At 54.8% G+C, this 15,081-nt stretch overlaps 1 protein-coding gene across 1 annotated transcript in view; it reads left to right on the top strand.

Annotated features, from left to right (window-relative positions):
- The first annotated feature begins 2,553 nt into the window (after positions 1–2,553).
- RASGRF1 (Ras protein specific guanine nucleotide releasing factor 1) overlaps positions 2,554–15,081 on the top strand; it is a 55,686-nt gene continuing 43,158 nt past the window's right edge. The window contains exon 1 of the mRNA XM_066636004.1: positions 2,554–2,817. Coding sequence (XP_066492101.1) covers positions 2,554–2,817 — 264 coding nt within the window. The remainder of the gene's footprint in view (positions 2,818–15,081) is intronic.

Genomic DNA, 15,081 nt, shown 5'->3' with positions numbered 1-15,081 from the left:
GTTTTAATCGTTCCCAATGACCCATGTGATTTGGTGTAAAACAGGAATTAATTCCTCCCTATTAATTATTGCATGCCTTTAGGCAAGTTGGGGGAGGGGCAGGAAGGTGACAGCACCTGGCTTAGGATTCCACCTGCGCTTCTCCACTCGCTCTTTCAGCACAATGAGCGGTACGCAGGCTCTGAGCCTCGCCCCCTGACAATAGTGGACAGAAGTCCAGGTCCACCTTCTGGTTTTGTCACCCTCCTCCCATCAGGTACACAAAAAAAGCACTTTTGTGGGCTGCTGCACAGTTGTCTTCTGGACAAAAGGCTGTTTGAGAGACAGTCTCCAACCTGCATGGCTGAGGCTTGCTGTACGTGGCTGCGGTCTGTCTGGCCTTTGGAGCAGAACTAGCAGACCAGGGTCTGGGAATCCACTCAGGCAGCAGTTTGGTGCTTGCTTGGTCCCTGAGGCACCAGGGTGCATGCCAGCAGCCTTGGGACTGGGACTCCAGCAGCCCAGCACTGGGCCTCCTACTAGTTATTTTATTTTGGTTGGCAACCTTCAGTCTGAAAGACTATGGGCACCCAGTATTCCCAAGCAGTCTCCCATCCAAGTACTAACCAGGCCTGACCCTGCTTAGCTTCTGAGATCGGGCATGTGCAGGATAAGCGTTGCTGTTTACCACCTGATCCTACATCCAGCAAGGCAGAGCAAGGGCCCTCTAGGCAGTGATGCTGGCTGTGGGTGCCAAGCCTAACCAAGAGCCACAGCCTGCCAGCCAGGCCTCCAGTTGAGCGAGCGGCCACCACATATCCAGCCCGACCTTTAGTCTAGCCCAGTGCCTGGCCACCAGCCTGGTGTGAGCCACGTCTCCCAGTCCCCTGCTGGTCTCTGCCTGATCTTTCTCCAGCCCTTGCTCATCCCTGACCAGCCTCCTTGGCCAGGGGATTGGGCACCTGACACACAGCCTGTGGGACCTGCCTTCGAGCTTTGTGCTCTTCCCCAGGGGCCTTCTCAGGTGTGTTTCGAAGGGCTGTCCTCTCTGCAGCCAGGTCTCTGGAGGGGCTTGTCCCCAGGACAGACCACCAGCGCTGACATGCCCCATAGGAAGCCGAGGAACTCTTTGCCCCCGGCCTCCCCTTGAGTAGCACACTCTGCCGGCAGCTACTGACACCCTTCCTCTTTCCCAGGTGTTGCCATGGTGATTCATGACCCAATTAGAGTCTTTGGAGCATTACCCACATGTCCCTCGTCAAAACAAGACTAATTGACATCACTTCCCTGACATTATTTCTGCTGCCTTGAAGGTGTCAGGATGGGGGGGGGGAGAGGGGAGGTTGGCAGGCGGGCCTGGTTCTTCAGAAGGCTTTCAGTGGGCAGCCCCAGGGAACTGGCCTGCCACTGGGCCTTGGCACACCGCTGCTGCCACGCAACACACCAGGGGCCCTTGGGCTCGTGGGCACCTTTTCTGCTGCACAGGCTTCTCCCTGCAGGGGCTGCTGCGGCCCACGAGTTCCCTCTTCCTGGACGGCCCAGCACTCAGGCAGGAGTCCTGCCAGTTGTCCCGAGCGGGGGTGTAGAGCCCGGCGCTGCCTTCACTGACCTCGGCAGGCCTTCGGACCCCCAATGGGCAACTCCCCAGGCCCGCGCCAGCCGCACGTCAGAGGAAAGCGGGGCACTGGGGCGGGACCCTGCGCGAGGGCCCCGAAGAGCCCCTCTGCGCCCCTTCCCGTTCTCAGCTGGGGCGGCACCGAGCCTGGCGCCGCAGCTCGACGGCTGTGCAGGGCCCGGTGCTGGCCTTCCCTCTAGAGAGAGCACAGGCGCCGCAGGACGGCAGCGGGGGACGGGCGAGGGTCTCCGCGGGGGGGGGGCAGGCCTGCAGGGCTCGCTTGCGGCCTGGCGGAGGGCGACGCTGGAAGGAGGGGCGCTTTCCTCGAGGGAGGCGGAGGGCCGGTCGCGGCTGCGGCGGGCGCGACGTGCCCGGGGGTCCCGCGGGGCCGAGTTCTCCGCGCTCAGTGCGCGGCCTCGCTCCAGCTCCGCGCTTGGGGGCCCGAGCGGCAGGGGGGCGGGCGGCGCGCCCCCGGCAGTGCGGGGCAGCCAGTGGCGGCCCGGGGACGGAAGCCGACCCGCCTGCAGAGCCCGGCGCGCCCTTCCGCTCGCGACCCGCCCGCGCACACCCACGGGGGCCCCGGCGGTCCTGCCGGCGCGGGAGGGACCGGCCCAGCCTCGTCCGCGCGGCACGTGCCGCCCCCGCTGCTTCCCGGGACGAGGCTGCCGACACGCGGGCTCCCGGGGCGCCGGCCGGGGCGCCGAGCGCGCCTGTAGTGGGGCCCCGCCCGCGGCCTTCTGCGCGCACCGCCCCCGACGCGAGCGGCGGGGCGGCGCTGCGCTGCGCAGGGCGCTGTCCGCGGTGCTGCTCGGGAGGCTCGCCGGAGCCGCCGCCGCCGCGGGCCACGTGACCAGCGCTGTGCCGCGCGGAGCCGGGGCGCGGGCGAGGAGCTGCGGCTGCGGCGGCGGCATGAGCGGGGCGGCGGCGGCGCGGCGGGGCGCGGGGCGCTGAGCGGAGCCATGCAGAAGGGGATGCGGCTGAACGAGGGCCACGCGCTGCACCTGGGGCTGCTGGCCAAGGCGGAGGGCGCGCGGCGCGGCTACCTGAGCAAGCGCAGCTCGGACAACGCCCGCTGGCAGCCGCGCTGGTTCGCCCTGCTCCAGAACCTGCTCTTCTACTTCGAGAGCGACTCCAGCTCGCGGCCCGCCGGCCTCTACCTGCTGGAGGGCTGCGTCTGCGACCGCGCGCCCTCGCCCAAGCCCAAGGACCCCCTCGAGAAGCAGGTGCGTCGGCGCGCGGGCGGCGGGACCCTCCGACGGCGGCGTGGGGCGTCCGCGGGGGGTGCTTGCGGCAAACCCCTCCGGCGCCTCCCCGCCCTCTCCAGGGCGGGCTCTGCACCCGAGCGCCTGCTCCGGCCAGGCCATCGAGCCAAGTTCCGCGGGGCGCCGCAGAGCCGCCTGGCGACGTTCGGGGCGGGCGATCGGCCGGACCCATCAGGGCAGGCGGCCGGTGGCGCACAAGGGCGCCCCCGGTGGAGGAAAGGGGGAGCGCCTCTTCTGCTGCAGCCCCCGCCCCGCGCCGTCCCCCTTCGCCAACGAGTGGGGCCGCGGAGTGTTTCTCTTGAGGGGCCGGGGTGGGGTGGGGTGAGGATGGGGCCCGGGAAGGCAGCAGCGGGCGACTCGCTGGCCAGCAGGGCCGTTCTGGGCTTGGAGGGAGGTTCTGGGCCCAGCCAGCACGTCCCTGGGTCTCTCTACGGATTCCTGGGTCATCCTCGCGCTGAGTGACATTTTGGCCCAAGCACCAAGCCAGAGGACGAGCGCAGCTCCCAGCCGTCCCGTCCTTGGAATGATTATGGAGAAGCTGGGGGTGCCCGGCTCTTCCCCCTCCTTTGTGGACAGTGAGGGGCTCTTTGCGGAGGCCCGAGGGCATCAGCTGGTGAAATGACTCCTCTGGCCACCCAGGCAGAGCAGCAGAGACCCCTTTTCTGTACTGATGGGGTTTGTGGGCTTGGAACCCCAAGGAGACTCCACAGCTGGGGTTTTAAAACACAGGGGTAAGAACGTAAGGACATCATCAGAAGCGCCCCGCTGGATCAGGCCCGGGGCCCATCTCGTCCAGCTGCCTGCATCTCACAGTGGCCCACCAGCTGCCTCTGGGAGCACACAGCCCCTCTCACTTGGCTTGCCTCTGAAACCTGGAGGTCGCACACAGTCAAGGGTGTCCATTTAGACTGAAAGAGAGGGACCGGCTTGCTGACTTTGTGATTATGTCATTGGTGGTCCCTTTGATGAGGCAGAAAGGCAGGCTAGATAGTTTTTAAATAAACTGATAAACATTAAACCAGGTTTATTTGCTGGAAGACGCGGCCTGGGGAGGCTGCAGAGCCCATTTCACTGCCCAGGAGACCTATCATGGCCCAGCCTTCATCAGAGTGGCTTCTTTGCCCTTGATTGGTCAAGAATCAGGAACCTCACAGGAAGGAAGGAAGAAATAGAGTGCTTTCTAAGGCAGTGGGAGGAAGTGCAGCCCCTCCACCCCAATTCAGAGTGTGTGTGTGTTTTTTTAAGCCTGTGGCTGCTGCTGTGGACTTGCTGAGAGCCCAGTTTTCAGGATGTTCTTGTGTCTTTGGGATTCATCCTTCAGCATTCTGGTGGCATGCTGGGTGCCTCATTCCCTTCTTTCCTATTTCACACATAGTAGTAACAGCAATAAAGTGTTGGCATTTATGAGGGTTCAAAATATTGCCACAGTCTTTGGGAAGCCATGTCAATCCTGGAAATGGTCTAAGGTCACCCATGGTATGGGTCGAGCAGAGGGAACTGCCTCCTGAGAATCAGGTCAGCTGTTGGTGCCAGGGAGGGTTGGTCTTGGACACTGTTTGGATGGGGACCTGATGCCTGAGCTTTTCTGGAGAAAAGGAGTCTAGGCGTGATGCACACTGAGGATAGAAGGGGGCCAAGGGAAGCGGATTATTTTGCCACAGAAGCTCTTATGGACATTGGAGGACATCAAGCCCTCTGCTGGGAGCAAATGTGAGCATTCTCCCCATGGCCCATGTGGTCTGCCTGCTTGGGGTTGGCATCCCTCCTGGCGCTTGGAAAGCAAGTGGCTTCTAGAGGCATGCAGAGGCCTCTTCAGGCTCCGGAAGTGGTCTGGCTGATAAGTACCTTCATGCACTGGCACAGTGATAGCCCACCAAAGACCTCTTGCCACACTCCAAATGATCATATCTCATTGGATATGGGACATTTGCCCCAGGGCCTTTTGCAGTGTTGTAAAGGGTGCCTTGGGGGCTCTCCACCCACCTCATCAGCACCCCAAACAAACTGATGGCTTGGGCTTCTTGTGTGTAGAGGCCACCCCTGACCTTGCCCATAATAAGCCAGAACACTGGTGGCCATTGATGACCACAGGAAATGCACAATCTTTTTCTGGGAGTTTATATAGGGAGCACCATTATATGTGCTTTGCTCTCATAGCAGATTCTGAAGCGAATATGTTAGCAGGCCTTTTTGGGCTTTTCCCCTGTCATTTAATAGTCAGTGGCCATGGTTGCCATCACAGTAGCAACATGAGCTGTCAGTGTTCTGTCTTTGAGGCTGAGATATCTGTATTTAACTGCACTAGGCCCACCCAAGGATGACCCCAGCCTGGGCAACTCTCCCACTTCTGTCTTCCCCATACTTTGAAAACATGTCACTTGACAAGTTCGCTGGGGCAAAAGTCTTCCCCTTGGCATGACTGGACAAGAGGCCCATTCAATAGATTCATAGGCTGGATCTGAGCCATGGGGCACCAGCTGGCCCTCCCTGTCTTCATCAGTGTGTGCCTGTGTGTCCACCAAGCCCACTTCCTGCCTCTTCGGAAGAGCAGGAGTTCCCGCTGACAGCAGCAGTTGCTCAAACCCACCTCAGATGTTGAAGAAACCTCTTTCCTGCTTTGGACTAACACAGCATCTCACCTGGAGTTTGCTCACATGGAGGGAGCTACCCTCAGGACCCCCCCCCCCCGAAGGCTGCTCTGTTGACTGTGGGGTGCTGTGGCATCAGACCCACTTCGACTGTGTGCATGTCTGTGTGAACACAGTTTGGGGCTTGGTTCATGACTAAAGAATAAAGATCCTTCGTCTTGGTCCTGGGAATATGAGTGGATCTCTAAATAGCAACAATAACTTCGCAATCAGGAGCTGGTGAAGCTTCTGGTACTGATGAGGACATGTCATTTCCAAGCCTGTGAGCAAGCAAAATCTCCCAGCACTCCAAGCAGCAAAAATACTTTGCTTTCTTAGCAGCAGCTGTGGGAGTGAGATGTTCCCTTTCTAGCTAAACTGGGGAGATCTCCAGGAGGATTTCTCCCAGGCAGGCCATATGAGCAAGGCAGCATTTTTCTGCCATTCCATCATCTCTGGAGCAATACCCCTGGACCTCCAAGGAAAACACCTGTGCACTCCTCGCCTGTCATGTCTGGCTCAGCAGTCCACTGCTGCCAGAGGATGCACATGTAGACATCTATGCCCCTTGCCCTGCCGACACCCAGGCAAGGAAGAATGCCCTGTGCTTCCTTGCAAGGAGAAAGGAACAAGGACTCCAGACCCCGCCCCACCCCTTCCCAAAAAGGTGTCATTATCATGGCTGGCCTAGAGGTACAGCTTGTAGCTAGTAAAGCTTGTAACTGGGAATTTATCCAGCACATGCCCTGTTGGCCTGGCTGCATCAGCACCGGAAGGTTGGATAGGATTGGGCCATTAGGAGTTAATAAAATTGTAAATCGATGTTTACAATGCCTTATTTCATCAAAGTCAGAAATAGGGAATATGCATTCCCTATAATAGAATCACATCAGAACCTACCCACAGATGCAAACCCTGCAAGTCTTGTGGATAGCAACTGAATGCAGAAGGTCCCAGGAGCATCTGGGAGGCCCTGGACAATTCCTCTCAGAAACCCTGGACAGCCGCTGCCAGGCAGTGTGGACTCCAGGACTTTGCTAGAGCAGGACATGGGTCCAAGCCAGATGCACAAAGGGGTGGTTGTGGCTTTTGACTTTGATGGTTCCTTTGCTTCTGTTGCTTGTGGCTCTTGTTCAAAGGACCGTCAGCTGAGTTTCACACTAAAATGCAACCATATTCTAGCTTTGGAGGCAAAGGACATTTCCCCAGCATCAAGTAAGCAGTGGGGTTTGGGGTCTGTAGAAAGGGAGCAATATTTACTTGTGAAAAGAGACCAGACTGGAGTAGGATTAGCTTGCTCTGTGTGAGCATATCTCTATGCTCATGACATGTGCCCTCATGCATGTGTGTGGCACCCACATGACTCTCCTAGACTGGAGAAGGCTTGGCAGGATGTGGTGGTGCGTTTCTAGAGGAGACATTGTGTCTTGCACAACTTGAGGATGGGGGGGCTGTCAAGGGAGCAAGGAGAGGTGAGGTCTTGGAGTCAACTCAGAGAGTGTTGTTAAGGGAGGAATATTCAGTGAGGAGCCAGGACAGTCACAGCTGGCTATGGTCTAGGGAGGGGGGAGGATGAGAGTAATTTTTCCCATTCTGAGTCCTGTTTTATTTATTCAGGACATCTATATCCCACCTTTCCTCCCAAAAGTGGGATGCCCACGGTGGCCAACAGTAACCATTTTAAATACAACAAATCATGACAAACTAAAAATGCAAACACACACACACACAAAATCAAAACAAAAATCACAGAACAGAGATAATAAAAGCAGGTAAGAGGAGTAGTACAATAAAACAGCACTGCAACAATCCTATAATTAATTATCCAACATTGATTGATAACAGCAATCCTATTTCCAGTGATTAAACAGTGACTAAAACAGCATTAAAGGGCTGGAAGGAGGACATCAAATGGACAAGATTGGTCTTTAAATGTCTGCCAGGAAGGTGCTGATCTGAACTCCAAAGAGAGGGAGTTCCAGTGATGATGGACAACTAAAGACAAGGAAGGTTCTGCTGCCCTTTGTGGCATCCTCAGCCAGGTACATGCAGCAGGGGCTCCTTGGCCGACCATGTTGGGTGAGGCGGTTGATGGGGAAGGAGGCAGTCCTTGAGACGCCTTGGTCCCAAACTATCCAGGACTATCAAGTTCAAAACCACCGTCTTGAACTGTTCGGAAGCCAGTCAGCACAGCCGCCAGGGCATTTGGGGCCAGAGCGGGGGGTCTCCTCTTGCCTCCCTCAACTGGAGAGGCTTTTTCATCACAGTCAGGGACCAGGGTGGCAAATTCACCACCCTCACTTGCAGCTCATCTACTCACCATCACTTTTAATGTTTGCTCTAGAAGTTAGGAGCCTTTGGTGGAATCACCTGCACCTGGATGGGAGACCAGGTTCCCGGACCCAAGCAAGGGTCAGACTGTGGGCCCAATCCTACCCAACTTTCCAGTGCTGATAAAGCTGGACCAACAGGGTGTGCACTGTGTCCTGGGGGGGGCAGTCACAGAGGCCTCCTCAAGCTAAGAAAATGTTTGTTTCCTTTCCTCAGGCTGCATCAGTGCTGGAAAGTCAGATCAGAGGGGGTCTTCAGTCTTTCCCTCAGGCTTTATAACCTACCAAGTAGGGGTTCATAAAACTCTCTCTGCAGTGGTCCCAGCACTCATTGCACATGGAGTGCACCATTCTTCCCCACATCAACACATGCCACTGTGTGGTGGTGAAGTCATCCCTGCTTGTGATGCAGTCATCACACTTAAGAGGCCATAAGCCAAAGACCTGCACAAGCCGTCCTCCACTTGGCCCTGACAGACAGGCCCTCTCTTCTATGTACAAAAGAATGTGGCAGCTCTTATTTGGTGGTGGTGGGGTCCTCCACCTGCGTTTCTTGCCCTTTGGGTGGGCTGCAGACATGTTCAGCCCTCCATCTCTTGCACTGCTGATGCCAGGAGTACAGGGCAGGAAAGAGAGCAACTGAGTAAGGGATGCCCTTGGCCAAGCCAAACCATGGCGGAGGCATGCGAATCACAGTGCCTGCTGTGAAGACTCCATTTGTCCATCCCAACATGCTGTGAGGAGGCATGCGCTGCCGAACATCTTCCACATTGAAGGGCTCAATGAAACCTGACTCTGCTGCTGTAAATAATAGTAACCCAGTGGCTCCTTTGGGAACTTGCTGGCAGTGGTGGTGGGAAGCTGTTGGGGGGGGGGAGTTTCAAAGGACAAATGGTTGGTGAGGGAGGAGCAACACCTCCTTGCCCCCCTCACCAAGTCACACTGCAAAATAGAGCAGTTGTTAGGCTAACACCACACTCTCCCAGGGATATAATGTTTCATGCGGCATTATATGAGTAAGCCCAGTACAGTAGATCATGAAGACCCTAAAGAGCATTTGGTCCTTCTCCTTGGCCTTGTTCCAGGAGTATCCTAGACCTAAAAGAGCCCCATCTTTTCCTGAAAGCCCCCAAGAAAGGAGCCTGGGCAACCTCTGTGGGCAGCTGATTCTGTTGGTGGGCTGTTCAGACACTCAGGACAGTTACCTGGTTTGTGTTAAAAGTAAATTGGCTTCCCATCAAAGCCGAATCTTCCCCACAAAGTTTGTGACATGACTGTACAATATAATTAATTAGAAAATAAAATGCAACAGGTAAGGGACAGCTTTCCAGCCCAGGAAGTTGCCTTGGTTCACTGCAGGGGGCCTTGCTGCTAGTCAGGAACTCAGAACATCAGCTGAGCAGAAGTTAGCTTTGGGTGTGGTTAAGGAGAATGGTGTCGGTGACGGGCCCTGCCTGGGTGCCTTTAAAAGGGAACTGGACAGATGTGTGGCGGAAATGTTTGTCACAGGGAACAAGCCAGGTTGGGTATATGCATCCCATCTCTAGATGCCAGGTGCAAGGGAGTGGTACCAGGGTAGAGGTCTTTTGTTTTCTTGTGTGTACCCAAGGCGCATCAATGTGAGATACAGGAAGCCAGGCTAGGTGGACCCTGGTCCTGATCCAGTAGGGCACTTCTCGTGTTCTTGTGGCCTAAGAGGAGCACAAAAGAGGAAAGTTCCTGTATGAGGATTGTTCTAGACCAGGGGTGTCCAAACTTTTTAGCAGGAGGGCCACATCATCTCTCTGACACTGTGTCATGGGCCGAATTAATTTACATTTCCAATTTGAATAAATTTACATAAATGAATATGTTAGAGATGGAACTTGTATGAATGAATGAAGGTCTTGCAATAGCTCAAGGCCTATAAAAGTCCTTGCACAAGGCAAGGCTAGCCTTTCCTTCACTGCCACTGCTGCATCACAGACGTGAAACAGCAAGCAGTGGAGGGAACCCTTGTCCAACAGCTCATGCAAGAGGTCAAACTGAGAGAAGTTGTGTCAGGCCAGCATGGGCTCTAGCAAGTCTCTGGAGGGCCAGATGCTCATTGGAGACTGGGGGCTCCCTGTGGGCCAGATTGTGAGTCCCTGAGGGCCGCAAGTGGCCCCCGGGCCGGGGTTTGGGCACGCTTGTTCTAGACTAAGGGGAAGTTTGGACCCTGGCGTTTGGGCTGAAGCTGGGTCAGGATAGGAGAGAGACGCAAATGCAGTCACCAGGCTCTGTGGCTACAACTATGGCTAGGAAGATGATGATGCCCACCAAAGAGACCTCTGAGGCAAGCTCCAAACTGGCGAGCAGAAGGTCTACAGGTACCCCATGCCTGTTTCGTCACAGTTTTGGAAGAGAACTTTGAGGTCACCTAGTCCAACCCCCTGCTAAGCACAAGCTACTGCAGCATCCCTGACAGGTGGTCATCAGCTTCTGCTTGGAAATCTCCCAGGAGGAAGAGCCCTCAAATGCACAGCAGGCAGATCCTGTGGTGGTAGCTCTTGCATTCTGGACATTTCTGTCCAGCTTTGGCCTACCTCCCAGGTTGCCTCTTCTCTGGCCCAACCATGGACTGCAAGAGTTTCCACAGTCCAAATGGTTCTAGCCCTGTCCTTGGGGGCCACAGAGAGCAGGCCCTCCTCTTCTTCTGCACGACAGCCCTTCAGATGCTCGGAGATGGAAGAAGTGCCCCAGGCTCTCTAAACCATCCCCACAGGATTTGGCTTCCAGACCCCACAGCATCTTTGGTGCCCTCCTGGGACCCGGGCCAGGTGCTGGTCAATTGTGTCATGGGGATAGGTGGGGCTGGTCCTTGTCGTCCACCGTGCTTTCTAAGCATTTTGAACATAAGATACAGTTCCAAACTCTGACCAGAAAAAAAGAAGACAGCAAGGACTCTGGACGCAGCACAGCTGCACCCCTGGTTGAGAGGAGGGGAGAGATCCCTGTTCTCCAAACACTCATCCTAGTGCAGGGCTATCTTTAGATGAGGAAACCCCCTTGTTCAGCCTTGCCTGGAATGCGTAGCGCAGGTTGCTGTGGAAATCACAGGCAGCAGAATGTCCTTGAAGAAGCAGCATGTGGAGGATCAGAAGTACTTCAGGGCTGCACAACCGGGACAAATAACCCCAGCAAGGTCAGCAGCCAGAGAGCCAGTCAAATGGAGAGGGTTGGGGGAGCTCTGGCTGCGCTCCTGCCTAATTCTGGCAGACCCAGATGGGGGTGAGCCAGAAGGAATTTTGTCTCTTTCACCTGGTAGTTGGACTGTGTGTGTGGGGGGGGGGAGGGGGGAGAGTCTCCTTGGTAGGCTGCCAGACTGCAGAAGGACAGGCGAACAGTCTGTCCAAGTGGGCCAAGGGGGAAGGCAATGACTAAACCCTTTCCTCCTCCTCCTGCTGGTTTTTCATTTGAAAGCAACAAGAGATAATAATAATACCAAGGAAGCAAGATGCCAAGGAACTGATCAAAGATTGGACAGTGGGCCAGTTCTGGGGCAGGGCAGGGCAAAGCCAGGCCAACAATCAGGAGGGCTTCCCTTTCAGTCCTGCCTGGAGATGCCCTGCTGCCGGGGACAGGGCCCTTCTGCACACCAAGCAGGAGGCCTCTCCCCTAGCTCAGCAGGTCATGGGCCTGTGCCTCACAAGGCCCCCTCTGTCTGGGGTTTGACTCAGAGCTGGCAGGAGCTGGCTGCCCTTCTCCACTCGCCAGCAGGCTCCGAGGCTGCTTTTCAGCAACACACACAGTCAGTGAGGGCAGAGACAAGGCCCTGCAGGTCATCTCTTCTCTGGCCCAGATATGGACTGCAAGAGCCTCACAGCCCAAATGTGAGGGAGATGGAAAGACTCTTCTTGGCTACTTGTGGCTCAAGTCAAAGCCAGCCTCCCAGTTCACCTGTGACTGGGTGACAAGCAAAGTCTCTACATAAAGACTTGGGGGGGGGCTGCCAGCAGCTGCATGGAGTGGGTGCCAAATCAGCAGGAGAGCAAGCACTGGAACTCCGGCAAGCTGGGGGCAGAGAGATGGGGCACGCCGGATCCTGCCATGCTGTTTCCAAGACCTGCTGGCCAGAAAGGCTCATGGGAGTGGCGACCAGAGGCAGAAAGGATGGAGCTTGCCGCTTCCCGATTGATTTCCCAAGTTACTCAGCTTGGTCTCTGGCCTCAGAGAACATTGCTTGTTTCCTAGGAGACTGCAGGAAAGGAAAGCGAATGAGCGCGAACATCCCCCTCTTTGACTGGGTAGGAGCCTGCCCGTGATCATTAACACAAATGCTGTAAATGCCAGGAGAAGCTAAAAATAGCCTGTGCCAGGACCCATTCTGCCCTGCCTGTGCCAGCCTGGCATTCCAGATGCGGCAAGCACTTAGGTGTGCCAAGATCCAACCTCAGTGGATCTGCCCGCCCCCAAGTCTAGGAGCCTCTTCTAGGGCAGGAAGGATGGCACACGCCCTACTCCCCGGGGGCACTCCTTCTCACATTCCACCTTCTCACTCACCTGCACTGCCCAAGGCATCTGCTGTGGAGGATGGCAACTGAGGCCATGTGCCAGCACAGCCCAGGGGATATTCTGGACTACCAGTTTCAAGTGGAGGAGCCAGCCTGTGCAATCCAAGCCCCCTGTGCAATCCAAGCAGAGGCCCTACAGGAGGCATCAAGGGGAGCCACTCAAGCCAGATGGTCAGGAAAATCCCATGCCTGTGGGTTGTGAGGTGCCAGCCTGGGTCTGTTTGTGGCTCCTGGGTCTGTTGTGGCTCTGCCGAGTGCTGAGAAGTGAGCAAGGTCAGGCAGACCAGACTCCAAGGAGCCAGAGGCCTAGTGGCTATCACCAGGGCTGGATGCTGTCCAGGGGAAGAAGTGGCTCTGCCCAGCCTAAAACCCCTGGGCATCCTGGCTCGGTCTGTGGAATCTGCGGACAAAGCCTACAGCCTTTGTGGCACCATTGCGTTGCAACACTTCCTCAGTCAGCTGGGCTGGCAAGGGAGGCACTTCTGGAATGGGGGTGGGGTAAGGCACTGGACCGAACTCCTGGGTCTCCTGGCTTGAGATTCTCTCCCCCCTTTCCGATCTTACAAAAGCAGAACTCTCTGCTTGCCTGCCATACCGCCATGAGAGGCGTGGAGGGTTTGCATGTCAACATCACCTCCACTTGTGGCCAGATGGCAGGGTTGCCGCTACCAGCCCAGCCAGTCAGGTGACAGGCAGCCCAATCCTATGTGTGTCTACTCAGAAGTAAGTCCCATTCGAGTCAACTTTCCCATTACTCTCAGGAAAGTGTGGATAGGATTGGGCTGTCAGGGTCCAATCCTATCCAGTTTTCCAGTGCTGGTGTAGCTGTGCCAATAGGGTGCACCCTGCATCCTGTGGTGGGAAGGCAGACCACAGAGGCCCCCTCAAGGTAAGGGACCATGTGTTTCCTTACCTCAGGGCTGCATTGTGGCTGCACAGGTGCTAGAAAGTTAGCTAGGACTGGGCCCTCAGTCAACCAGTAGGGACCCACCTGGTCCTATATAGCAGGGGTGGCCAAATGCAGGCTCTTGAACCACATGCATCTCTTTAGCATATAATGTGCAGCTTGAAGTCCTTTTTGCATCACAATTCATATAAAAGGTAAATAATACCTTTAATCGTGGATTAAAGCATGTTTAATGTTCATGGTGAGTAAATACGTTTAAGCATGTAAACACTGCTTCAGTATAGTGACTCTTAAACACCTGAAGTTTATAGTATGTGACTCTTATGTTAAGTAGGCTTGGCCACCCCTGCCATATAGGATTGCCATATCATTCTGTGTTTTGTGATTTTCAACGTGTTTTATTGTTGTTTGCGGCCCCGTCCTGGTATTGTAAAAGGAAAAGTTGGGATAAAATATTTATGAATAAATATTTCAGTTTGCCAAAACCAATCTAATTTGCATATTATGCAAATTGAGTTGCAGGTTTGGGATGCCTCTGTGCTGCATTTCCATTCCAAACTGCCCATTCCCAGTCCTACTTTGCAGCAAGGTTATGATCTGTTAGCCTGTTCTTGCGCACAGTTGCATGGAACATGGATGTATGCATTTATTGTCACATTTCTATTGGGCCTTTTTACAAAATGGTTCCAAAGCTGTTTAGAACAGGAATGTGCACTTAAAGACTCAAAGGTAGCCTAGCAGCCCAATCCCATGTGTGTCTACTCAAAAGTAAGCCCTATTGAATTCACATGAACCCACTCCCAGGTAAGTATGTATAGGATTACATCCTGTACATTTTCCTGGGAATAAGTCCCATTGAATTGAATGGGCCTTATTTCTGAGTAAACGCACATAGCTTGCTCTGCAAGGTAACTTGCATAGACTGCAGTATTCTGTGGGACCTGTTCTTCCTTGTCTTCTTCACGGCTGTTCCTACTGTACGTCTTATAGTGTGCCGTTTTATGCAAACATTTTTCTTTGATGCTGATGTCCCTTTCACCATTACACAGATGAAACAAGGCACTTGTTTGTCATACCCATGTCCTTAAGCAAAGTCCAGGTAGCGAATTCCTTTCCCTGTGCTGTTGAAAACCTTCCTGTTTATTCATTTTACCTTGCTGTAGTCTGTCCTCCACTGATTTAAAGCCCAAGAACAATTATTCTTTTGTGTAGAGAAATGTAGGAAAAACTACATGGTCCTGTTAATGAAGTGTCCTGTGTTGGAACTCTACCATTCAAAATACCCCCAGCAGCGGCAGGAGGGTGGCCTTCATTTCCCTGACTCGGATTGCCATCTTGTGCACAACCATACAGGAGTCAATTCCTGTGTTGCCTACTTCTGAGTAAGCATAACAAATCTGCACTGTCCAAGATTTGACTGCCTCAGAGTACCGTCTGCCCATTTTGGGCCATATCTCAGCTTCCAGAACAGACTGAAACCTGCATTTTTAAAAAAGAAAAGTAAAAAAACAGAAAACTGGCAAGCCAGTCAGCAAATGGGCAGAGCGGGTAGTGGGTGGCTGGGAGAATCACTGAAAAGCCACTGGTGTAGGATGATGGTGAACCCAGTCTTGCAAGACTTCCCCTCTCTGCTCTTCAGTCCCAGCTACTCTTGGACAGCTGCGCTACACACCTGCTCCCTGGCCTGACTGCTGACTGGCCCCGTCCAGGATCGGCCCTGATGGGAAAAATCTCCCAGAGGCTTCCTCAAGGGATTCTTGGTCTGTACTCAGAGTGAAATGAAAGTACAGTCCTGCAGTCACAGAGGCACTTCTGGGCATTTATGTATG

Source organism: Tiliqua scincoides, chromosome 8 (genome assembly GCF_035046505.1).
Source record: "Tiliqua scincoides isolate rTilSci1 chromosome 8, rTilSci1.hap2, whole genome shotgun sequence".
Lineage (NCBI taxonomy): Eukaryota > Metazoa > Chordata > Lepidosauria > Squamata > Scincidae > Tiliqua > Tiliqua scincoides.
Note: the sequence above shows the minus strand (reverse complement) of the source record. Positions and strands in the feature narration are given on the sequence as shown.